General features: G+C 34.5%; 1 protein-coding gene across 1 annotated transcript; it reads left to right on the forward strand.

Annotated features, from left to right (window-relative positions):
- On the forward strand, positions 1-27,832 carry LOC114219495 (protein LEG1 homolog). Its single transcript, XM_088024250.1, has 7 exons — positions 1-301; positions 4,753-4,839; positions 5,615-5,799; positions 6,710-6,810; positions 12,897-13,135; positions 27,281-27,303; positions 27,725-27,832. The coding sequence occupies exons 1-7, from the start codon at positions 1-3 to the stop codon at positions 27,830-27,832; spliced, it is 1,044 nt and encodes a 347-aa protein (XP_087880376.1).

Genomic DNA, 27,832 nt, shown 5'->3' on the forward strand with positions numbered 1-27,832 from the left:
ATGACTTTCCATCTTTCCTGGGCCTGTGTAATAATTTGTTGTATTTTTGCTTCTTTAGCAAAAACATTCAATATCTCAGATATGTATCCCCCTCTGTGGAAAGAGAGTCCTGGTCAGTTCAGTGACTACAAGATAGAAAATGGGAAGTACATCATTAACTTCTGGCATTACCCTGAGAGACTGGGGATGTATAAAATCCTACTGAACAAGACAGCCAAGTATTTTGCAAAATTTTCACCAGAAAATGAACAAAATATTTTATGGGGACTGCCTATACATCATGGATGGCAATATCATACAGGTAAGAATGTCTCTTTTTCATTGCAATGACCCTTTGATTTAAGTGTGAATTAATTAGGACGTAGTACCTGCACATTTAACATCACCCTTTTGAAAATGGATGTTTTCTCTCTCTTTCTTACTTCTTTTGCAGCTATTTGAAGAATCTCTTGCCTAATCTTTATCAAGTATTTATGGAATACCCCTGCATGCATAGTTTTTCTACCCAGAAATGTCCAAAAGAACTGTGTGCAATGCTGAAAATTTTCTCTATTTGCCCTATTCAGTATGACAGCCGCAGTCATACTGTGCTCTCATATTCTTACATGTGGCTACTGAGCACTTGAAATGGCTAACGCTTTTGCACCACTGAATTCTTGATTTTGTTTAATTTCAACTAATTTAAATTTAAATAGCCACAAATGGCTAGTGATTACCACATTACTGAGATACAGCATATTAGACCTAGTTCATTCTGTGTCAATAACTATTAATTGATGTGCTATTGGTACCAAGCCTAGTTCTAAGCACTGAAGAGTACATCCAGGAACAAAACAGTTAAGGTGATACACATGGGTGTATAAAATTAATTTGCATTATCTGTAGTTCTAAATATGATTAGCTACAGTCATATAGCTGTATGGAGTGACAGAGGAGAAAAATAACCTCTGTGGGAAAACCTTTTTCTACTAGAATAGCATCTACACTGGGGAATGAAAGTAGATACTTGTTTTGGAACAAAAATATTGTAAAAGTGCCAAGCTATCTTGTTGAACAGATTTCAAGAAATAAAGGACCTTCACTCTCAACTTCTAGAAAACAGTATTGGAAGAAAGGAATCAATGAGAAAATGGTTAGCATTATAGAAAATACAGGGGAAGAGCATGCCGGTCTGGCCTGTGATGACATTCTAAGCTAGCGTTACAACCAAGCTTGTCAGGGAATCTCTGGACATCCAGTATAATCCCCATTCTTAGACTGTCCTTGGTATGGAAAAGAAGAATATTTGAACTCCTGAGACATGGTTCTGGAGGAGCCTAAACATAAGGTCCACTGGAAACAATAACCAATTCCCCCAAGGGGTGCACACACTTACTGCTAGGAAAGTTTTCAGCCCTGGGTCCAGTAATAAATGAATAGCAAAGTAGAATATTGGATAGGGTACTTTCAAAATTTCATTTTCATTTTAGAATACAATAAATTGGATTCTGCTGTTTTTTAAGAGGCTGCTTTTACTTAGTGTTTAATTGAGTTAAACTCCATAATATAACTAGAGAAAACCAGAACAGAATTACAAATTATGAAAATAGCCCATAAAAGTATTTCACCAACACTATGTTAAGTCTCAAAAATAAATAAATAAATAAAGACTGTAAGTACAAGAGTAGCTCAGGAAAGAGAGTGATAATCATGGGCTGAGAATATCATGGAAAGAAAGCAGGGCCTAAGACCTTGATGGAGACATTGCTAGAATATAATTGCTGAAATACAAATTACAAAGATGACAATGATAACAGGTTGAACTGGAAGAAGACTACCACGTTGGCAGGAGAACTAGAATATGAAAGAGTCCTGGGTGGTAAATTTAAGAAGGTCGACAAGCGTCAGTTAAAGAAATGTCTTAAAATCAGACTGGGGTGTTTTAATTGGGCTCTTAAGCAAGATGGTTTAGTTTAGTAACAAGCATCTAATGCTTACAAAATACTTAAACATTTTAAGTGCTTCTAGATTGCTTAGCAGAGGTTTTTTAAAAAATAAAGTTTTATTAATATACAATAAACATACAATAAACAGCATATTTAAAAATGTAATTTTTGGTAAGTTTGATGTATGTCCATAGCCTTGAACCCATCACCACACATAATGGACCATATATGTCATTCTAAAAGTTTTCTTTTCCCTTTTGTATTCTCATCTTCAGGAACTTCCCTATTCTAGTCTCTCCTAGCCCTTTCCCCTCCCCTAACTTCTCATGCCCCTCACTCCTCAACTTCACCAGTAACCAACTACTGATCTGCTTTCTATCACTGCAAATTAGACAGCATTATCTAGAATTTCCATATAGACAATTGGGAGCTTTTTTTTAGTCTGTTTTATTTCAGTTGTCATGATTATTTTGAGATTCATCTGTCTAGTTAACTTGTCAGTATTCATTCTTTTTTATTGGTTAGCCAAAATTTTAATTAGAATAATGTTTGAATTGGGAAGAGAATACTGGGAGTCTGAGTCAGGATAAGGCAGTGACACCAAAGAGAAAAATAGATGAAAAAAGGGAAGACTATGGCAAGTATACAAGAAATTGATAGTAAATGTCATTGCTTCCTTCTCAAAGCGCTTATAATATGGTTAAGAAAGCATTAAGGAGGGCATGTGATGTGATGAGCACTGGGTGTTATACGTAACTAATGAATCATTGAACATTATATCATAAACTAATGATGTACTATACATTGGCTAATTGAATTTAAATTAAAAAAAGAAAAATTAGACAAACAAACAAAAAGGAGAGTTAGAAATGATATAACCGTAAGACAAGAAAGAGCCAAATCATTAAATGCTAGAATAAAGTGAATGTTGTGTGTTGGGATAACCTAGGAATAGAGTAAGATTTGAAGGAAATCCTGAAAAAAGGGTAAAACACTGATGGACTTTAAAGAAAAAAGTAATCCATGAAGAAAGAAATAGAATAAACTAAAGGACAGAATTTGGAATTAGTGTGGTTTTTGTGAGAGCAAAAGGCAAAAAGAGAGGGAAATGTTGGGAGGATGGGAGATACATAATGTATGCTACAGAAATAATATAATTGGAAAATATGGTATATTCACAGCAAAAATTTGGATTTGAATAATAACAAATATAACATTAATTTTGCTCTGGGAAAATGGGGATGACAAAACAATTTTGGTCAAGGTTATTGAGACTGATGTATTTCTTGCCATGGGAAGACAAGGACAAAAATTTCTTCAGAAGATAAAACAGCAGTAAGCAGGCACAGCTTGGCTGTAAAGAAAGGGTAAGTGCTGAAGATGTTCAGGAGAACAGTGAAACTCTGCTGACAAAGAACAGAAAGTTCAGGATGCAATCTTCCTGGACTGTCAAAATCAAGGGCTCAGTCCCAGGCATGTGCAGTTGGAGGTGATGTGGAGTCACTAATAAAGGAGTTCTGTGGGAATTTGATAAAAATGGAACTGGAACACAGTCGAGTATTTGGAGGAGAAGACAAGGAAGTTAGCAACATAAGGAAATCCTTAGGTTAGCATCATGGGCAAACATCCTCAGATACCGAGTGGTTTTAAAAAGACAATCTTAGAAACAGATTTCAAACAACTCCCAACTGAGGCAAAACCTAAGAACCAGGAGAGGTATGTTTCACATACTTGGATATTATTCCAGTTCAAAAGAGGAATAACAATTTTTAGAAATTTCCATGTATTAACAGAACTACCAAGGTCTTTCCTCTTGCCCACCGAAGGGTAAGCAGGTCAAGAAGAGCCAAATGAGAAACCAGGATGAGAAAGTAAAAGGAAAACAAAAGAAGTTCATGAGAAACAGAACTGGTGAAAAGAAATAATAATAGGGAAGGAAGGGGAAAGAAGAATAAGTGAATGTTGCAGAAGAGCACTGGGAGAAAAGAAAGAGAGGTACCCAGTAGGTGAGCAAGGACTGGGGAAGAGAGAGGCTGGGGTGGCAAGTGAAGAGCCAAAACAGTGTGAGGAGGAAGCCAGAGAAAAGGGAAAGTTAGCAGGAGAAAAGAGAATAGGCCAGTATGAAAATGGTGGAAACAGGGAAAGAGATGGGCTGAGAGTCAGAGATAGTTGAAGGGAGATGCAGGGAGTATACGCAGAAGTTACAAAACCTCAAGTGAGAAAGAAACAGAAAGGGATGTTTTGAAAGTAGAAGATGAGAGAGGATGACAAAAAGAAAAGAGATAAAAATAGAATAATGGCTAATATTTACGGAAGCACATGTTCTCTGAGCTGAGCACTTTCTGCACCCTTCTTGACTTAACAACCCTGAACCTCTATGAAGTGATTATTGCTAGTCTCTCCAGTATGTACATGAGAAAACTGAGGCTTGCAGAAGTTATTTATTCAGGGTCAAACAGTAGGCAGGTAAGCAATGAAAAAGGATTTGATTTTAAGCAAATAGAGCCTGGATCTTGTTTACTATACATGAATATTCACTCCCTAATATTGAAAATAAAGAGTAGTTAGTAAATAGAAGACACACAGACTACAGAGACTAAAAAAATATGGCCTTCGAGAGAGAATAGAGCATTGTAGGGATGTTAAGGAAAAGGAAAAATTATGAATGAGAGATGGGAAGCAGAAAGTCATGAAATGAAGGAAAGACAATGATGGGAAAGCTGACACAATTCTTTATTCCTGTAAACATATTATATCTAGTTACATTTTGTATCCACAGTTTAGGAAGGGGTCTAGTAAATCCAACTCTGTATTTCCTCTCTTTTAGGCAGATTAGCTGATCCCACCCAAAGTACAGATTGTGGCCTTAAGTCTGGGGATCATCTCTGTATCTCTGTGGACAGTTGGTGGGCTGGTGAGTTCAATGTGACAGTAAAACCTCAAATTGATGACCTTTCCACAAAAAATCAATTCAACCTAGGATCCTGTTTAGAGAAACAAAAACCAAAACCGGAATCATTGCTTTTACAAAAAACATTTGTTTGACCCAAATCTGGGTGTTTTGAAAATGAGTCTTGAGATAGATATTTTTTTTAATTTACTGATTAGTTTATCCAATTATAAAAATATCAATTAGGGAAAATTGGTAACCTCAAAACTTGGTTTAAATACATAAGACAGAAATAAGAATTTGTGTTACATTATCAAATAAAAAACCTTGTTAACAAGAGAAATCTTTAGATTAAATATTTTAAACTACATCAGATTTTCAGATTTAAAGTAAAAACTTAGAAAAGTATAGAATTCTGCTGCTAATTTTTTTGTTTTGAGTTTTTAGTTAAACTCTCATTTGTTAATTCTGTTACTAATTTCTAAATTTTTCATTTACTATGCCTTAAAATTTAATTTGTATTTTTAAATTCCAGTGCAATTATTTTCTGTGATTTAAAATAATAAATCTACAAGATAAATCCATTTTGCTTTATGAGATTAGGGTTTTTAAGAGAAGCATATTCAAGTTGCATATAACACTAAGGGAAATTTCTGATAAAATTTCTGAAGTTCCCAAAATTACCACTTAAGTTTTACCATCTTTCTAGATCTTTAGGCTTACTTTTAGATAGATTCCTTTACTTTGAAAACAACTTCTTTTGTGTGTTAACAATATTAATAACTTTTTGTTTATACAGACCTTAATTATTATCTCTCTGCAATGCCCTTCCTTGCTGCAATCGATTCTGGCATAATGGGGATATCATCAGATAATGTCACCTTTCTGCCACCATCCAAGGATCAGATGAATTTTTGTTACAGTGTTTCTAACTGCCAATCATCATTTCCAGAAGCAATGAAAAAGTGGAATGAATTTTACCAGGTTTTTTTTTAAGTGTTTTAATTAATACTCTTCAAGGGTAGCCAGATAATTTTTGAATATCACTTAATGTAGATTTTTTTATACATTGAGCAATTGTTCCTAAGCAACAAAATTGCTAATATGAAAATATTGTGGTGACAACAGTATTAGTATGAGTGAATTGCTGCTTGACATCATACCTCATTAGCATCCTCATTACCAAGACTCTATCGAGGCCACGCTATCTACTATTCTCATACCAAATAAATTATATACACACACGTGAGCCCAGAGAAATTATGACTTAACAGTACATGAATTATCCTAGCTCATCATAATTTCAGGTCAACTGAGCAATAACCGGTATAGAAATACAATTGTGTAATAGGTTGTAGTGAATTTGAGTAGCTTATTTCAACTGTCTTGATAAACAAATCACATATGAGTTGACTGAATTAGTATTTGACAGTCAGAATCAAATATTGATGTTCAAAGTAATGTGTCATGGATGAAAGAGTACATGACTAAAGATTAGGTTTTCCTTTAGAGAACTTGTTCGTTAAATTGCATATGTTTAGATAAAACACTCTTACCCTTAACAGTTGGTGGAAAATTCATTGCATGGCAAGAGAAAACCAAATGCATAAAATACTAAAGGTCTGGTTCTGAACAGTGTAAAATCCTGAACATTTCTAAAAGCACATGGTTTATTCCGTTCATAGGGATTCAGTATGACTTGTAATTAAAATGCTTGATATTAAGTTCTTTACGGAGTGTTTAGCATTAAATCTCTCATACCTTAACTCTTAGAAAAAAAATGTTTTCCCCTCATTAAAATGTTGAAAAATTATATTTGTAAATAGAATTGAATTTCAAGAAGAGAGATTGTTATAACTGCCTAAATATCAGTAACATTTTTTGTCTCTGACAGCACATAAAGTCACATTCTAGTAGCTTTGATGACCTGTTGGAGTACTTATGGGCTGCACATGTCTCATCTTTGGAGGTTGCTCATAAAAATTTTCAAAATAGGTAAGAATGTATCTGAAGTTATTTTGTTTGGGGGCACCTGGGTGGCTCAGTTAGTTAAGCATCTGACTCTTGATTTCTGCTCAGGTCATGATCTCAGCATCATGAGATCGAGCCCCATGTTGGGCCCCATGTTGAGCGTGAAGCCTGATTGGGATTCTCTCTCTGTCTCCCTCTGCCTCTCCCTGCCTGCTCACACTCTTTCTCTAAAAATAAAATAAAATAAAATGATTTTGTTTTAATATGGTAACAATCTTTCTATCTTACACTATCTTTTTCATTGAAGTCTTTTTCAATTTACCTATTCACTAATATGTCAAACATTAGGATGTATTATGATAAAGGACAGGAAAATGTTTTAATGGATAAAGCCCAAAACTATGTTATAAGCAGCAGGGGAAAATATGAAGAAAAGTATGTTTGTGCCACAAGACAGCAATAAAACAAAATGAATTCAGAAGTAGAAGAAGACTTTTTTAAGGCTGTTTTAACAAAAACTGGTGTCTGTAAACAAAAAGGATGTGATGGCAAATAATTATAGGATCTCTGCATCACTTTGATCAGAAAAAATAGCTTGACTAACACATATTTGGAGGGGAGTGTCCATCTTGGTTACCATGTCAGTTAGCTAAAATTTCAGAACTCTCCCCATTTTATAGCAAATGAGATCGAATAAGACAGCATGACTTGGTATGGAAGTGAATGACACTGTATTGGGGGCGGTATCTGTCACCCAGAGTGGGACGTGCAGTATAAGGAACTAAAGAATGGGTGACTGGTTTAAAGTACACAAAAAATATAGGCACTCATGTTTGAGGGCTTCTTGTTGATCAAGTACTGTTGATACTACAGACTGCATATCCAGGGAAGATAAACAAATCAGAGTCAGGAAACTTACATTGCTTTGTATATTTTATTTCTTAATATTGCTTCAAAGGCTAATTTTTATATTGGTCAACAGAAGAGTTCATCCTCTTGGCATGTCTGTGAGATGAATTAGGATTGTAGCCATCATAATATCTTTTTGCTGTGACTCAACTGCTTGATTCTGACCACTGCCAAAGAGAGGTGAGATTATCAGCCAACGGAGTAAACAGGAGTCGTCAACATCAAAAGTGGAACTGAGGTCAAGTCATTATAGTTTATAGAAAGTAGTTTATAAAATATTATTTTTTGCAGACTTTCCCAATGACATGCAAAGCTAAATTCCTCTGAAAAATAGCATTTTTCATAGCAACTCTCAAAGGATGATGAGATCAGCCCTCAGTATCTGAAATAAAACAACAAAACTGAATTTATTGCAATTCTAGGAAGGGAAAGTTACATTGTCAAGCACAGTATCACTGAGCAGAGCACTCTTCTCATCTTGAGATGGGTTATTAGGAGATGCAGAGTTTAGAGACCGGTAGATTTTTAGGCATTTAAGTGGGTTGAGTCATCAGTATAAGAGGGCTACTTAGGGGAGACAGTTTTCATTTGGCATCAGAGGCATAGTTATGCAGGGAGTCCATTCCTGACTGTCTGACTTTCGGAAATGAGGGCATGCCACTTATTGGATGCTTGGAAAAACCTGGTCACTGAAGCAAGTTTTTGGTGATGGATCAAATTCAGTCTAAAAATGGTTTGGTAGTTACTTGTTACTCTGTCTACAGAGAATTTGTCTTTTTCTAGGACCCACAAACATGAACAGAACTGAGGTCATACCCAAGCAAGAACTGAGAGGACCCCAATGTCTCACCTCTGGCTACCAGGAGACCCTGAATAAATAGGAAGTAAAGGCTTGAGAAAAATTGTAAAAGGCCTTAGCACTGAAGGTATACCCCAACACATACATAGAGCTCTTCAGCAAAAGGCGGAAGACTCATTGGTTCAAGGAATTTCAGAAAATCTTTAATCATTAGCGGACCATTAAGCTTCTGAGCAGGGAGTTCAGTGATGATTCACTACAGAGAACACAGAATGAATAACAGAATTTGTCCAGGCAAATCAATAAACAAATAATGACAAGAAAACCAAACAACAACAAACCCTGGTAAGGGTGGGCATCTGATTTTTAGAATTTCCACTTTATAGTGTCTGAATTGTCCATTGTTAAAAAGAGAGAGAGAGAGAGGTGCAAAGAACAGAGAAAATAGTGCATGCATGCCCCCCCCACCCATACAGACACACAGAGATAATCAGTCATAGGAATTGTTCCTCTGAGTTCAGATGATGGACAAAATTTTTGAATCACTTATGAGCATGTTTAAAAAATTTTTTTAAAAATTGTGTCTAAAGAATTTAAGGAAAGTATGAATCGACAGCAATATTTTCCTAAGTAGAGATTATGAATAAAGAGATAGAACTTATAGAAAAAAATAGAAATTCTGCAGTTGAAAATTATAATAGCAAAAATAAATAATCCACTTGAGGGATTCAAAAGCAGACTTAAGCTGGCAAAAGAAAGAATCCATAAATTTGAAAATAGGTAAATTGAGATTACCCAGTGTGAGAAACAAAAAGAAAAAAGGATGAAGAAAGATGAAGAGAGCTTCACAGACCTGCAGGAGAGTGGGAATGGAACTCTATTGCAGGAAAATTTATGTAAATGGTTAGAATAAGTTACTATTAACATTAATACATTGTTTTAAGATGGATAGTAATTGTATCTCATCAGTGAGGAGGAAGAGTTAAGAAATTATAATGTAGATAGATTATAGAGATATGATAGAAAAAAAGCACAGGGAATAAACATTTACACGAGAAAAATATCCATTTAGCACAAAAGAAGACAGCAATGAAGAAAAAGAGGACAAAGACATAAGACATAAGAACAGATAGCAAACTGGCAATATTACTCTGATAGCAAAACCGAAAACATTACACAAAAACTACATGCCAACATTTCTTATGAATATAGACACAAAAATCCTCAATGTAATGCCAGTAAACAGAATCTAGCCACATATAAAAAGGACCATAAACCATGACCATATGGGATTTATTCTAAGAATGCAAAGTTGGTTTAGTATTTGATAATCAATATAATACACCATATTAATGGAATAAGGGACAAAAATCACAAAATCATCACAGTAGACATAGAAAAAGCATTTGATAACACTCTTTTACGATAACAACATTCAAAAAAAAACTAGGAATAGAAGAAAAGTTTCTCATCTTCTTAAAGTGCATCTAGAAAAACCTACAGTTAACATTGTATGGTGAAAGACTGAATGCTTTTCCCTTAAAATGAAAAACAAGACAAGGTTGCCCATTCTTACCACATCTATTCAAGATTGCACTGGAGTTTGAAGCCAGGGAAATTAGGCAGTAAAAAGAAATGAAAGTAATCTAGATAGAAAGAGAAGAAATAATACTTTCTCTCTAAGAAAGCCACTAAAAATATTATAATTAACATATGAGTTCTTCAACCTAGCAGTATACAAAGTCAACATACAAAAATTAATTGTGTTTCTATGTGGTAGCAATAAAAAAATCCTAAAATGAAACTAAGAAAACAGAAACATTTACAACAGCAACAGGAAAAATAAAATATATAGGAATAAAGTTAGCAAAAGAAATTTAAAACTTGGATACACTGAAAAATACAAGATATTTTTGAAAGAAGTGAAAGAAATGTTTAAAGGAAAATCTTCTTGTGTTCATGGATTGGAAAACATAATATTGTTTAAATGGCAACACTCCCTAAATTTACTTACAGATTTGGTGCAATCACTGTTAATATCTTACTACAAAAGTACAGTAATCAAGACAGAGTGTTAATACATGATAGTAGACATATGGATCAGTAGAATAGAATTGGGGTCCAGAAACAAAAGTTGATTTTCAACAAAGGTGTAAGACAACTTGATGGGTAAAGAATAGTTTTTCAACAAATGGTGCTGGTGGAACTGGTAATCCACATGTAATGAATGAAGTTTGTCTCCTAAAACAACAAATTTAACTCAAAATACATTATAGACCTAAATATAAGAGCTGAAACTATGGAACTCAAACTAAAGCTTGTGGCCTTCGGGTTAGGCACACAATGCCTAGTTGTGCTATTATTAAAATTGTATGACCCTTACCAAATAAACTTATGTATTCATGTTTATTCCTTCTTGAATTTGAAAGTTGGGTATGATTTGATAAGAGCATGAAGGGCCAACCAATTTTTCTATAATCAAGGGCAGATTAGTTATTTCATCCTCTATACTCCCATAGCTCTATATGAACCATGTATATACAGGTATGTTTCTTTCACAGATGTTAACCAGGGGATATGTTCCAGTTACTTTCTGAATCCATAATACCTAGACCCTGATGTCTATATTACTTTGAGCAATTCCAGGGGGAATGTAACAAACCATAAAACTTCCATAATAAGACTTGAAGGACATAGGGCAAGATGAGCAAGAAATAGCGTGTAAAATGTTTCAGAAGGAACAAGCATGGTTCAAAATAGCAAGCAAATATGTATCACCCTGGTAGAGAATAATGTAAACACATACATAAAAGGGTGCCTGGGTGGTTCAGTCAGTTAAATGTCTGACTCTTAATTTGAACTCAGGTCATGATCTAAGCCTGGTGAGATAAAGACCCATATCAGTCTCCACACTGGGTGAGGAGTCTGCTTAAAATTCTCTCTCTCCCTCTCCCTCTGTCCCTCCCCCATCCTGCAAGTGCTCTCTCTCTCTCTCTCTTTCTCTCAATAAAATAAATAAATTAAATTAAATAGATAAAATTACTAAAAATTTAAATTAAAATTTCTTTCTCAGTAAGAAGAGAAAGCAGGAATATAAATTGTTGCAACTATCATGGAAAACAGTGTAAAGATTCCTCAAAAAATTAAAAATAGAACTACCACGTGATCCGGCAATTCCATAACTAGGTATTTTTCTGAAGAAAATGAAAACGCTAATCTGAAAAGATATACATGTTCATTGCGGTATTATTTACAATAGCTTGAACATGGAAACCATCTAAGTATTCATCAATGCATGAATGGATAAAAATATGTAATATTATCATATATATTATAGTGGTATCATATATAATGGCATATAAATATATATATAGAGAGAGGTGCTGAGTGAAATGGGCGAAAGGGGTCAAAATGTATAAATTTCCAGTCATGCGTAGTTCACGGGGATGTAATGTATAACATAGTCATTGTAGTTAATAATAGTATAATAATAATAATAAATACATTGTAGTTAATAATAATACATTGTAGTTAATAATAATACTGTACTGCGTATTTGAAAGTTTCTAGGAGAGTGAATCTTAATCTCATCACAAGAAAAAATTTTGTAACTATGTTTCATAACAAATGTTAATTAGACCTGTGGGGATCATTTCACAATATACACAAATATCAAATCTTTACATTGTACACCTGAAGAAAAGAAAGAAAAGTTAGCTTTCTAGTATATATCAGCAGAAATAAAATACCAAGCTACCTAAAAAGCAAGAAAAATTGTTACTTCATTTTTAGTGGTTGCCTGAAATGAAAATTATGTGTTCTTTAGGAGATATCTAAATTCAGCAGAAATTTTGCCAATTTTCTTTGACTTTTACCTTTACATTTTATTTATTTATTTATTTACTTACTTACTTACTTATTTTAGAAATAATGAGGGGCGGGGAGACAGAGAGAGAGAAAAGGAGAATCCCAAGCAGACTGCCCACTGAATGTGGAGCTTGATGCAGGGCTTGATCCCATGACCCTGAGATCATGACATGAACTGAAATCAAGAGTTGGAGGCTCAACCAACTGAGCCATCCAGGCACCCCATCTTTACATTTTAAAATAATGAAACTTGGTCACATTTCAGTTTATGTAAGTAATGTAAATGCTTTATGAAAAGGGAAAAATATGATTAAAAACACATGATCTGAGATGGTAATTTCCGAATTTAAAATTCTAATAACATCTCTTCAAATTTTCAAATCTAGGTGGTAAAATCAACACCAAGTTTCTATAATCTATATTCCAAAAAGTAGAATAAAGTCATTTTGAACAAATTATCTGTTTTGAAAATTGAGTTGGTAAAATTCTGAGTAGACTAATTCAAAATGCATACTTTCCCCCACTTGTCTATTAGATTAAAATATTATTCTAAACAAGAAGCTGATTTTGCAAGAAGCTGGGCTTTATTTGTGGATTATTTAGCTCCACCATGCTTTCCTACAACCTTAATTAGAACATATGAATTCCAGAAGGAGCTTCCAAGACGAATGCTTGTTAGTGGAGATAAAGTTCCCTTCATCAGTGACTTTAGTGGCTTTCAGAACATAATGCTGTTTGCTCTAAATCTTCTCCACAAAGTGCATACGTATACAGGTAAGAGCCACAGAGACCTTTTTTTTTTTGTAAATTCTATATGTTGTGTTGATTTCATACATAATGAAATGAAATACCATTAGAATCATAAATTACAATAGACTGTTTGAAGAAGAAAATGTTGACTTCCTAAGATATCTGTTTCAAAGTTTTAAAAATAATCCTTGTGGGTTTATGATTGGCTTCATTTAATGAATATTACAGGCCCTCCCTTATTTAGCATGTCCTCTCCTCTGGGACCTTTGCACAAAGCAGATCAATACCGCCACATGTTAATTTGACAACGAGACAATGGACATCTCTATTCCTTTCTTGGATAAATTTTGCTATTTTATCTTATTTTTGTTTTTAAATGAAAAAGATACTAAACAAATAATGACACTTGCCATGACTAACAGAACCATGAAATAAATTGTGTTTTATGAACTTTCCTCATCCTCATCATCTATGATTAGAGACATAAAGAAAAAATTTGACCCCCCCCTCCAAATTCTGGTTTTGAAGGAGGTATATTTCTCCAAAATTTCAAAATCCTAGGTTTACTAATAGTGGAAAACATAGAAGAAATTACATAATAATAAGTTTGAAAATTACTATGTCATTCAATTTCCAAGATACCATTTATCCTTGTTCTACTGAGGAAAAAAAAATTATGTGTGTGTGCGTGTACGCATGTGTGTTAAATTTATATTCCCTAAAGCAGAATTCAGAAATAAGACATGAGTCAAAATAAAAATGAATGCATTATATTTTAAATGTAAAACTTGTATGTGTATTACTTAGAGTACATTACTTAGAGTACATTAAAACATTTGCTGTTTTAATAAATAAACCTTCGAATTGTAATGGCAAAACTCAAAGGATTCTATTTCTGGCTCACATAATGATGTAGGCTATTACATCGGTTGGTAAGAGACTTTCTTCCATGGTAATTCAGAGACCTAGGATCTTTCCATCTGTGTCTCCATCCTCCTTCACAGTTTCACCACTGTATCCTCCCTATAAGGCAATTCAAAGGAATTAGCTTAAGGGGGTCCCTCTTTGAAAAGCCTAGACTAGCAATGACAAAATTAACTGTATCTCACATACCTTTGGTAAGAATAGTCATAGAGCCCAACTAGATGGTGCATAGGAGGGACTTGGGAAAGTTAATTCTTGCCTGAGCCACACTGTTAGGAGCATCATAAAATGTATTGATTTCCAGTCATCTTTGCCACATTGTCAGATATGGAAAGTACGATCTAGGCTCAGATGATATGAACAAACTCTACTGGCCTAGTAGGTAGAGTGAGGCACTGAATGGATGGTTAGGATTAATTACATTTTTTTTTTAGTTCTTTGTTTTTAAATTTAACTTTATTATGTTATGTTAATCACCATACATTACATCATTAGTTTTTTACGTAGTGTTCCATGATTCATTGTTTGTGTATAACACCCAGTGCTCCATTCAATATGTGCCCTCCTTAATACCCATCACCAGGCTGCCCCATCCCCCCACCCCCCTCCCCTCTAGAACCCTCAGTTTGTTCCTCAGAGTCCATCGTCTCTCATGGTTCATCTCCCCCTCCGATTTCCCCCCCTTCATATTACCCTTCCTACTGTCTTCTTTTTTTTTTTTAACAAATAATGTATTATTTGTTTCAGGGGTACAGGTCTGTGATTCATCAGTCTTACACAATTCACAGCGCTCACCATAGGATTAATTACATTTTAAAGATTGTACACAACAGACTTCTAGATTTTTGTAAATTCCAGTTTTGCCAAAATTAGCTTTGGATTTGTTAAGGAGTTCTGAATTGACTCTATAGGCTACAATAAAAAGAAAAAAGGACAAGTTGGAATGTAGTTAAACTAGCTACCTTGTTTCCTCTCTTCTTCTACTAATTGCATGCACTCACTGGATACTCAGAATTCAGAAACAGTGCTTCGAGCCTTGGCAGATATTTTTAATTAATTCCAGTAGAGAAAAAAACAGGATACTATTAATAAGAATAGTTCTACAGTTGAGCATGTTTGATTTATAGTCAGTAAATATATATTGAACAAACTTTTTCGTATAACATTCGGCTACATTTTTAACACCAGAACATTTCAGCTTTTGCTTTACACTGGAAAGTGGACTGCATTTCCTTATATTTTAGCCATTATGCCCTGATATTGTTGAGACTTCAAGCCTCCATATTTTGGCATTTTAAAAAATATTTATTTGCCACAACCATGTGGGGAAAGTTTAGTCTGCGGAACAGACCTCTTGTATGGGTGTTCCGCCTCACTGCTAGTGTGTAATAACAGAGGGAAATGAGTGATTCCTGAGTCTTGAGACATTTGCCATGTAAGCTCCAACCACTTGTTAGCCACCAATTAGGGACCGCCCATGGAGAGGAATTAGGGGTGAGCCAAGAATCCAGGGATAGTAATGAAAATAGGTGCACATGAAATAAAGCAACGGGAAACAAACATGCTTTTCCTAACAGGGAATCGAATAGAAAAAGGGCATTGCTCCAGGCTCATGACTTCTGTATATTTCTTTTTTGCTCATTGACCTATCAATCCATTCTGATATATTTGTCCTATTGAAAGTTCATACCATTACTAAACACTTTTTCTCCATTTCTTAATAATATTTCATTTTTTGGCTATAATTTCACTTATACTTATTTGAACAATATGTTCATTTATGCCTCTTATTAAAAATTAAAACATTAAAATGCATGTAAAACTTAACCTCTCTCCATTATCTTTTAACTTCCATATCTTAATTCCTTGCCTGCTATATATTTTTTTAAGTTTTAGGCCTATTCCTATAAAAAATTTGTATGAACTCGTGAATAAATATATTTTAGTATATGTGCTGACGAAGTGAGCACACTCGTGAATAAATATAAAAATAAATAATTTGATTAAAAACTGTGCTGTTTGCATAAAAAAGATTATATGTATAACACCGCTCTGTGCTTTAAATTTTTCAGTAGCTATATATACTTGAGATATTAGCAAGTCAGCAAATATTGACACACATTATTCTCTAAATAATATATAACTTTCTATTGAATGGATTGATATTCTTTTCAGTTTTAGGTAGTGCAAAAGTGGAATTCACTGTGTCTTTTGTTAGCTTAATTTGTTGGGATAGTGGCAGATTATATTACTAGCAATGAATTCATGGATCAGGTATTGCCAAGTGGCAACTAAACAGTGTGCTATGGATTACATTCTTGTCAAAACCAGAATAAAAACAAAGCAACACAAATTACTTATTAAAGTTCAAATTTCTGCATAGACACCAAAAATGAATATTAGCCAACTTTCTAATTTTCAAGAGTCTGATATGAGAAAAATGGCACTTCATTTTTTTATGGGTTTTCATTGCTTCAATCACTGCTGTATCCATTATTTTCTTTAGTTACTTATGCATAAGTTTGAATATGAAGGCAAAATTTAAAACACATCATTTTAAAGAGCAAAATATTGTTTTATTAAAGAATGTATATGAAATGCTAATTTCATACTAATTATATCGAATTTTGTTTTAGATAATTCAACATTTGGGATCAAAATTAAAACTTTACCTAAAACTCTCACATATCTTTACTATTTTTCTAGGAACACTATCTTTAATTTTATGGAAAGCTTTAATGAAGTCAACAGTTGCAAGGAAACTGTTTCTAGAGATTTTGGAATTCATCCTTCACTCTTTTAATTAAATGCTTCTGGAAATCTGTATAAAATAAAAATCCACAATGATAATTTCTCGAAGAACAGCATTCTCAAAAATTAGTCCTTGCATGTTTGCATAATTCTGTCATTGTCTATGCCTATATTTTAAAGTTTGAATTAATATATTGCGATTAATTTGCTTAATTAATAATTAGTGAATAAGTATCAATAATTAAAATGTTTACCTTTTAATGTAGATTCAGTTGAATAACTGACAAATGCTAATAAATTAATAAAGGTCACAAAACCTGATTGGAATTTTGGGTGTCATTCTATCTTAGTTTTATGAAACTTGGAGGAATAGATTTTCATGGTCACCAGTCAAGAGGCAGAAGATTTTAAATAAAATTTGGATGATGAATTTGGATTTCCAAAACATTTAAAAATAAACTATTAGTTTAGAATGTATCACCAGATCCATCAATATCTTGGGAGGTTGTTAGTTTTCTCAAAGTTAGAAAAATTATGTTCCTGACATCTCTTTTTTTCCTCTTTTTTTTTTTAAATTCATACTTAGTATGGAGTACTTCAGGGTCACAGAGGGTAAATGTTTCTCCTTTCTCTTTTTTTTTTCAAAATTATCTCCTTTAAGAGGAGACAATGTGCACTGACAGGAAGGTGGCTTCTCTCCCACTTGTCCTCTTGGTGACTTTCCTTCCACAGCTTTATGCAGCTTGCTGACAGGTTTTCACATAGACCCACAACCACAGGCAAAATGTATCCACTAACAAACTATTTGGAAAAATAAAATGAATAAATTGAGTCGAAAGGTAGATATTATGATAAAATGACATGGCACTGATATCAGAAAGACGTGAGTTTACATCTAAGGTCTGCCATTTTCCAACCAATGTCAACTGTTTAATCCTAAGCGATTTATCAAATTCTTCTGTACCTCAATATACTTACTGAAAAAAATGAAAATTATGGGAAAGAAATGAAGATGAGTGAAGAGTCCACAAGATTTTGGTTATAAAAATTGTCTAGTTTGGGCACCTGGGTGGTTCAGTCAGTTAAGCGTCTGTCTTTGGCTCAGATCATGATCTCTGGGTCCTGGGATCAAGCCCCACATCAGGCTTCCTGCTCAGTAGGGAGCTGTTTCTCTCTCTGTCTCTTTCTCTCTCTCTGCCCTTCCCCACTGCTCATTCTCTCTCTCTCTCAAATAAATAAATAAAACCTTTTTTAAAAATTGTCTAGTTTAAAAACCAAAAGGCAATGACTATCCAAGTCTAAAACCTACAGCACATAGTTGTAGTATGGAATATAAGTTTGATGAACAAGACACCAATAAGATAACTTGTATCAAAACCCCAGAAAGCCCAAACCATGAAACTTACCCATAACTAATTACAGCAACTCTACCATTCCTAGAAATCATATTCATTTGCTAATAAATTTTAACCATTTGTATTAATTCCCTTTTGCTATTGTAACAAATTGCCATAAACTTGGAGGCTTCAAAATAACACAGATTTATTTTATTACACTTCTGGGGATCACAAGTTAAAAATGGATTTCACTATACAAAAATCAAGGTGTTGATAAAGCCTAGTATTTTCTGGAGGCACCAGGGGAGAATTAATTCTCTTGACTTTTGCAGCTTCTAGAAGCTGCCCTCATTCCTCAGCTCATGGCCTCTTCCTTCATCTTCAAAGCCAGTAGTGCAGCATCTTCAAATCTCTCTTTGATTCTGACCTTCCTGCCTCCCTTCTTTAACTTATAAGGACAATCATGATTATAATGAGCTCTCCCAAATTATCCAGGATAGCCTCCCATCTCAAGATCCTAATTATTTATTTATTTATTTATTTATTTATTTATTTATTTATTTATTTTTATTATGTTATGTTAATCACCATACATTACATCATTAGTTTTTGATGTACTGTTCCATGATTCATTGTTTGCATATAACACCCAGTGCTCCATGCAGAATGTGCCCTCTTTAATATCCATCACCAGGCTAACCCATCCCCCACCCCCCTCCCCTCTAGAACCCTCAGTTTGTTTCTCAGAGTCCATCGTCTCTCATGGTTCGTCTCCCCCTCCAATTTCCCCCCCTTCATTCTTCCCCTCCTGCTATCTTCTTCTTCTTTTTTTTTTAACATAAAATGTATTATTTGTTTCAGAGGTACAGATCTGTGATTCAACAGTCTTGCACAATTCACAGCACTCACCATAGCACATATCTTCCCCAATGTCTATCACCCAGCTGCCCCATCCCTCTCCAGCATAACACTCTCCAGTTCCATCCATGTCATTGCAAATGGCAAGATTTCATTCCTTTTGATGGCTGCATAATATTCCATTGTATATATACCACATCTTCTTTATCCATTCATCTGTCGATGGACATCTTGGCTTTTTCCACAGTTTGGCTATGGTCAACATTGCTGCTATAAACATCGGGGTGCACGTACCCCTTCGGATCCTTACATTTGTATCTTTGGGGTAAATACCCAGTAGTGCAATTGCTGGATTGTATGGTAGCTCTATTTTCAACTTTTTGAAGAACCTCCATACTGTTTTCCAGAGTGGCTGCACCAGCTTGCATTCCTACCAACAGTGTAGGATGGACAGATGTTGGTGGGGATGTCAAGATCCTAATTTAATCACATCTGCAAAATCCCTTTTGCTATCTAAATTAACATCTTCATGTGTCCAGAAATTCACCATGGACATCTTTTGGGGGCCATTATTTTGATACCACATTATTCATAATACTATCACTGTACTGTATGCATTCAAAGAGGGTTACAGAAGGGAGGGAGGTGGGGGGATGGGGTAACTGGGTGATGGGTATTAAGGAGGGCACATGTTGGGATGAGCACTGGGTGTTATATGCAACTAATGAATCACTGAGCACTACAACAAAAACTTATGATATACTATATCCTGGCTAACTGAACATAATAAAAAAAAGATAGATGTAAGAAAGTGACACATTAATAGTTGCAGAGCAATAAACACACAATAAATTTCTGAGTATATCATTACAAAGTAATATGTGTGTTTTCTATTGATGGCTATAATACAACAGGAATTTATTCCATATCAGAAATGGTGGTTGGCAGTATCTTAATTAGTAACAAAATTACTAATTAAAAATGAGAGCAATCTAATTTCATGGAGTGAAATCACAAAAAAAATTAAGCGAAAAAGGAGAAAGATTTACATAAAGAGTACACGAATACTGCATGGAAACAGTGGGATGGAAGAACAAATGGTTTTCATTGGCTATTGGAACAAGAGGTAAAAAATCATTACAAACCTAATAAAGTAGTCTTTGTATTTCTTGAGCTTTATGAGAACTCATTTCCTTTTCTCTCTGTGCATTATATTTATTCTTCCCTTGCTATATACTGCTTCCCTTTCTCAATCTGTACATGACTTATCATTTCTGCCTAAAGCTCTAGAGACTACATCAGTTTACAAGTTATGGCTGTGAGCCCATATTCTTGTCAATGTACAGATTCCCTGGAGATAGATTTCGTCTGGTGGAATGTACCCCTTGTACTGGTTTCCCTGTTGGTTATGCACACTAGCTCCAATGAACTGTGAACAAAGGTTAATCTGGAGTAAAATTATGATCCATTTTATGTAGAAAGTGAGTGGGTTATTTTTGCAAAGGAGCATATCCTCTCAACTGTTATGTACAAACAATTCAGATGGGCACCCACACCTGAGGTTCAGATCAAATAATGAAAAATTTACAGGAGATATTATACAGGATATATTTAGAAGACATATCTATGTCTAAATATCTTCTAAAAAAATCTATGAAAGATGACTCCAAAAATGCACGTTTTTTGTGGTCTCGTATTTGCATTATTGCTTTAAGAAAATCAAACCTTGAGGTAGAAAATTTTAGAGACTGAAATTTTTGCCATATTAATCTGATTATCTTATCTTCTAATACTATCTTTATTCTTATCTCATGTTTACATCTTATATAATTGGGTCTTGATTTTTTTATCCAAACAAATGTCTTTTTAACTTTTATGATTAGGCCATTAATTACTGTACATTAGTTACTATAATTTTAAATGTTCAGATTAAATCCATCCATAGCTAAGAAGTATGTCCCTTTGTTATCATATTTGCCTCTTTCACCCTTTTTTGCGGTATTTTTTTATTATTTCATTTTATCTCTACTATTTTCTTATTCTTATTCATGCCACTTTAGAAATACGAATTATTTAAAAATAAAAATCGGCTGTGCAGTACATACAACTTTAGATATTGTGTCACTTTATAATCAGATATTGTGTCACTTTATGCGTAGTACTAGAATGTTCCGATTTCATCCTCTTTGCACTGTTGTCATAAATTTTACTTATACATATGGGATAAACAAATTGCCATAATTTTTCTTTAAATGGCAATTGTCTTTTAGAGGAATTACTAGTAAGTACACACATTTTATATTTGCTTTGCTTTTTATCATATCTAGCAGTGTTCTTTTTTTTTTTTACTTTCTGTCTAGTATTAAATTCTTTCTGTCTGAAGAGCTTCCTTTACCATCTTCTGTAATGCAGTACCACAGGTGATGGCTTCCATTTTGTTGTTGGTAGTGGTAATGGTAATAGTAACGTGGTAGTCATGTTAGCTTTCATTTGTTTCACCCAAAATGTCTTTATTTCTCGGTCAATTTTTTAGCGCATAGATTTCACCTTATAGTCTAATAACTTGTACAGTTTCCGGTGGGATGTCAGTTGGAATCCTTACATTTATTCTTCTCTATGTAATTTGCCTCTTTTTATCTGGCAGTCTTCACTATATTCTCTTTATCTTTGGGTCCCATCAGTTTGAGTAAGATGTGCCCAGGTGTGTTTGGGGGGGTGGATATAATTAATTAATTAATATTAATATTAATTCTGCTTGGTATTCTCTCAGATTTTTAGTTCGAGGGGATTGATATTTTTCATTATTTTTGAAAAAATTTCCATCAATAGCTCTTCAAATATTACCTCACCATTTTCTCTCCTTCCTCCTTCTGAGATTGCAAGTACACCAATGTTAGATTGCTTAATCACAAAGCTCTTTTTTCTCTGTTCTGGTTTTCTACTCTTTTTCTCTTTAGTTTCATTTTGATTAATGTCTGTTGACTTATCTTTGAGTTTACTAATTTTTCCTCAGCTATGTAGATTCTACTGATGAGGCCCTTAAAGGCATTTTTCATCTCAATTACCATGTGATTTCTAAAAGTTCCTAATATTTCTGTTTGCCTCTTTCTCGTGGTTTTACTCTCTTTGCTGAAATCACCCATTTATTCGAGCAACTGTCTATCTTTTCCACTAAAATCTTTAACATCTTAATCATAGTTTAAATTCCCTGCCAGATAGTTTCAACATCTGGGTCCTGTATGACAGGTTCTGCTGATTTCTGTGCCCCTTGCATCTTTTCTGTGACTCATAATTTTTGGCGGAAAGCCCAACACATGTGCAGGACCAGAGAAACCAGAGGAGAGAGTGTTTATGCTCAGAAGTGGGAGGGAGGAGGTGAGCAAATCTAGTCAAGGTTTGAGCTGGTTTGTTTTGTTGTTGTATCATTACTCTCAGTGATTTGCTCTAATGTTCTCTTGTGGTTAGGGTGTAAACAGGATTGCTGGAGAATTCTTCTCAATGATTCTCTTCCACCCTTGGCTTTAGATTTTTTTTGCATCAGCTTGTGCCATACAGTCTTTCTATGCTTTTTCTCTTTCTTGACTGTTAGAAGTTTGTTATTATTTGATGCTTGTTAGCCTGGGATAAGTAGGCAGGGTCATTCTCCATTGTCCTGGCTCATCCTGGTCTCAGTCAGGCCCTGTATTGCTGTAAAGCTAGCACTTTAGGAGTGACTGCAACCTCACCTAAAGGTAAGCTTTTCTAATGATCTAAATTCAGGTTGGTTCCCTGCCTTTCTCGCAGGGTTAGGATTTTTTTTTTTTTTTTTACCTTCTCCCAGCCGAATAAGGCAGTCAGAACTGCTGCCTCTCTACCAGCAGATTAAGGATTTTGTACCATTGAGTAGATATGGGGAGAAAGCTCTGAGTAGGGTGTGTCTTTCTGGCTGTTCTCCCTTCCTCCAGGCACACACCAAGAAGGAGCCTTTTTCAGTTCCTGCCCTGTCCCCAAACTCTAGCAAATACCCAAGAAGACCCATGGAGAAGAACATTTATTGCATAAGAAGTGCCTTTAAATCTGAGGCTTTCATGGATTTGATTCTCTCATGCTAGGTTATACTCAGCAATATTCCCTCCCAAGATTCCTGTTGGGTTGGCTGTGGCTTTGGAGGGCCTGGACCACAGTTTATCTTGTATCTCTGTCCAATTCTACTTACTTCTTTTCTTCCTTCTGGACTGTTGATCTCTGTAGATATGTTGTACCCCAAACTCCATCTCAGCATATAAATCCGGAAGACCCAGCTCAAAATACTTTTAGAATTTAAAATTTTTTAATTATATTTTTAAAGTTGAAAATTTCCATTTTTCAATATGGTTGAATAAAAACATCTTTGCCTACTCTATTCCCTAGCAAAACTGAACCCTTCTAGGCATTTTTGTAATGGAAAATTTTCTGATTTTTCTGACACTAAGATCTATTTAAAATCACACTACTTACTATAGGAAAGGAATCTGATGAAGGGAGTGAAAATAAACAAAGGAGAGAGGGAATACTTAAGGAAGAAAACAAAATAATGAGTCTTTCTTGTATCAGTAAAACCATTATTAATTGGCAGTTACAGGAAAATCCCTGGACCCTCACTGATAGATACCACAATGTGTCAGAGAGGCAAGGACTATAAGAAAACACAACCATGCAATCATACCAAATGTGATAGAGTTTAGGAGACAATGTTTCAATAAGTCACTAATTCAAGAAGCTGTTGATTGACTGACAAATAAATAAATAAAACAATAAATGCTATTGAATGATACAGTGTGGTTCCAATTATGGTGAGTTTGGGGGGAAAAGAAATGAATAATATATTCTCCCTTACCTGAAATGATTTATGATTTAATGAAGAAGGAAGATTAGATGGAATATAGTTTGTATTTTTAATATGTTTTATGCATCAAAAATTTTATTTCATTTAATAGACACAAAAAATCTGTTCATTCAAAAAATACTTATTTGTACATGCTATATGAGAGTCACTGTCCTTGGTTGTACTTATATAGTAACCAAAAAATAGAAATCTGTGACCCCATAGAGGTTATATTCTCAGTTGTGAATTGGATAATAAGCAAATCTCATAGTGTTAGTTAAATATTAGTGCAAAGAAAAAATAATAAATTAGGGAAAAGTGATAGGGAGTGCTAAAATACATTAAGCATCTTAAATTTAAAAAGGTTCATCAAGTAAGGTTTTGGTAAGGAGGAGGTATTTCAACAAAGATGAAAGTGAAAGGGAATGAGCCTTGAGGATATCTGGGGTAAGACTATCCCAGACAAAGAAGAGCAAGCACAATTGTTGGAAGTTGGCTGCAGGCCTGGTACTTTTAGAAGAGCAGAAAAAGACCATTAAACAAGGTGAAAAGAAGTAGGAGGTATAATTAGAGCAATATTGCTTTTGGGAGGCCAAGGGTTAGGACTCAGGTGTAAGGGTTAATTATGTAGCTTCTTGTAGTTCATTGTAAGGATTATTAAAAAAAAAAAAAAAAACTTACAATGGAATAGAAAACAAAGAGAAGGCTGTTGAGCCTATGAGTAACCAAACTAGCCTCTCTAGTTGAAACTAGACTATAGAGGTAATGGGAAAACAATAAGGAGTCTATTGAGGTCATCCAGAAGAAATGTGCTGTTATCTTGGACCATAACAGTAATGGTAATAAGTGATTGTATTTTGGGTATATTATGAATATAGTGCCAACATGATTTGTTAATAGATTGGGTGTGAGGTATAAAAGGAAAAAAGATGTTATAAATGATTCCAATCTCCTCTTTCCCTTTCTTTCCCTTTTTCCCTGACAATTTAGTGCAAAATTGATTAGGGAAACAAGGCAAGATGGGAGCCGGGCATAGGAGAAGGGGAGTCATTAAGCCAGCATGAAGATCAAGAGCCCAAGTAAAGTGAAGAAAGTGTACCCACAAAGAGGAGTTTCAATGAAAGAAGAAGCCAAACTTGGCTAGAAAGGCATTCCCAGAGAGGAGAGGCCCAGCATAGACAGCCAGAGTTCAAGTAGTGCGAGGGAATTCACTGATAGAAGCCACATAGCATGGAATATTGGAGCCCAAATAAGGTGAAGAGGGCATCCATACAGAGGACAAAGTTGTGACATAGATGACAGATTGACTAATGTACAGAAAAATTAATTAAATAATGGAAGTGAGTTTTTTCACTATTGGAAAAGGACGTTACAAATATGAAAAGAATGATAACTAAAATAACCCCTATGCTATTGGGTTAAAATTGGAGGTATTGGAGGGAATTCATGATTTTCAATATAGGTAGATTAGATGAGACACATGAGATGATCTGTAGAGACATTCCCAAAATGATAAACACATCCACCACTCAGATCTTGACTTCAAAATATCATTTTCCAATAAATGGAATAGAATGCCTTAGAGAAATGGCTGAATATGGTTGAGGCAGGGAAGGGAAAAGATAAGCTTGGAATGCCTTATTATTCCAGAAAACAATGAAGTGTTCTAAAAGAGATGGATATATTGTCAAAGGGGCTTCCACTGGCCAATACTAAGACAATGGAAAATTAAAATAAATAATACAGTATTAAAACCCATTGAATAAGGTATCAAAACGAATATATAGAGATATAAATAAATGAATTAGTACATTTAAAAAGGATATTTACATAGGTTCAAAGCACCTTCCAAATACATATCTATAAATATATATGTGTATATATAACATAGACATACACATACATATACCAAAAATGTATATATAATACATATACATAATATAGAGTATATAAAATATACATATATAATATATAAATATTAAATAAAAGAAACATAACAAATATAAGTAACAAACATGAAATATACACAATAACAAATAATAAAATAAAACATTAATATGCATATAAATATATAATAAATAAAAAGAAGAGTATGATTTCATTGGAAAGACCTGGTAGACACAACCTTAAGTGAACATCATTCAGCAATGAAACAAATTAAAATTGTGTTCTCATATCTGATGCATTAAAAGAATACAGTATCAAATTCGGTGATATTTCTGCCAGAGATGCATAACCTAAATCTAATTATGAATAAACATCACACAATCCAAGACAATCCAATGGAACATTCTACCAAATAACTGGCCTATGGTTTAGTGAAAAAGTTATAGAAATAAAGAAAAAGCAGCAAATTTAAGCGGGAGAAAAAGTGAATTGGCTCAATTGACTATTTTGAACACAAGAAAGTGACCTTTCATAGACATTGCTTTAGATAAATGGAAAATGTTGGACTCAGTGAGGGAGAAATGGGCAAGTTAGAGCTTATTTAGGAAAGATGACGATGCTGTTGTGTATGGAGGTTGAGGAGGGGAGCTGTGGCTTATTGAAAATTTTTAAAAAATTATTTTGGAACCACAGTCATTTATTGCAATGATTTAGAGAAGGATTAATAAACACAAAATTTTTTATAGTTATATGTAACTTACAATTCCCTCGCGGCTGTGGTTGAATTCTTTGATATGCTGAATTTAATCAATGGGTTTAAGCAAAATTTGCAGTAAAAAAAAGAAAGGTAAAACTATATGAATGTGTCCCTTAGGCCTAATCCCTTGTACTTGTTTTGTTTCCTATGAATTGATCTGTTATCAGTCCAATTCAGGACATCAAGAGATTCAATATCCTTCCAGGAGACCATGTTACCTCACACCTAGGAGTCAGTGAAGCAGGAAGTGGCAGGTGAATCATTATCCCCATCAATTCTCTGTCCCTGACAGAATCTCTTCCTTATAACCAAGAATTATTTCATTCATATACATATATATACATATATATGTAATATATAATATATATCTTTCATTCGTATATATATATTTCATTCATATATATATATATATATATATAATGGTGTATTTCATTGTTTCATGTATATACAATTATTGACAGGAAACAAAGTGCCTCTGGATCAGAAAACAGGCATTCATCACTCATAAAACATCCTGGTGCCAGCACCTCATGCCCTAATTTCCACGGGGTGTTACAATGAGGGCCAGGTGTTCACCTCGGCATGCAGTGAGGTTGCACCACAGGAAAGGAACTCTGAAATAATAAGACTTGGAACTGATATAGAACAGCTGACATATCAACCCGTCATTCTCTATGCTCATGCATGCAACAGAGAGGGAGAAGCCCCACCTTTACATTGAAGGGAAGGGCAGGGGGTGAGGTGAAAGAAGGTAAAATTCTTCTACTACATATTCAAATTATTTGCTTTTATTAGAAATTAAATGTTTATAGTAATCCTTTGTTTGACATCTCAAAGACAAGCATCTCTCCTACTTTGTTCACCATGGCAGACCAGTGGTGATGCAGCACCAGGAATAAGGTTACAGCTCTATAAATAACTGCCAAATTAAGTCTGAGGCTTAGGAACCATTTTCTGATAGAGTTCTCTGTTAGCTCACTGTGATTATAACAAACACACAGTACATGCATATAGAGAAGGGCTGGGCCTGCATGAGTCCATGGCCTGCATATTTCTAATTACGGCCCATGATTCAGGTCACAGTGCAGGGGTTCTGAACTGATGTCTCCTGTGCCTCACTCCCGAATCCTCTTGGCCTCTATTCTGAATGCAGCCACCCCTGCTAGGACCAATTCCACATGGACTCTGACTAGCTTTGTGCATGTGAAACTTGTGGGCTACTTTAAGTCACTCCTTGGAACTTGGACCTACTGCCCTGTACCTCTGCTGCTACCTGGAACATCTGGAAGAACCTGTCTGGTACTCAGACTTGTGCAACCAGAATCGCAAGAGAGTTATTACCCATTGGACCAACATTGTGTTAA

Source organism: Eumetopias jubatus, unplaced genomic scaffold (genome assembly GCF_037043125.1).
Source record: "Eumetopias jubatus isolate StellerSeaLion01/CBP00866 unplaced genomic scaffold, mEumJub1_p1.0 scaffold_6, whole genome shotgun sequence".
Taxonomy (NCBI): domain Eukaryota; kingdom Metazoa; phylum Chordata; class Mammalia; order Carnivora; family Otariidae; genus Eumetopias; species Eumetopias jubatus.

Bases quoted from the DNA above. Each gene is read 5' to 3' on its own strand.
- LOC114219495 (XM_088024250.1), top strand. From the start codon at position 1: ATGACTTTCCATCTTTCCTGGGCCTGTGTAATAATTTGTTGTATTTTT. The intron at 13,136-27,280 runs GTAAGAGCCACA...AAATGTTTATAG, and splicing joins CAAAGTGCATACGTATACAG to TAATCCTTTGTTTGACATCT. The intron at 27,304-27,724 runs AGACAAGCATCT...GACCTACTGCCC, and splicing joins TCCTTTGTTTGACATCTCAA to TGTACCTCTGCTGCTACCTG.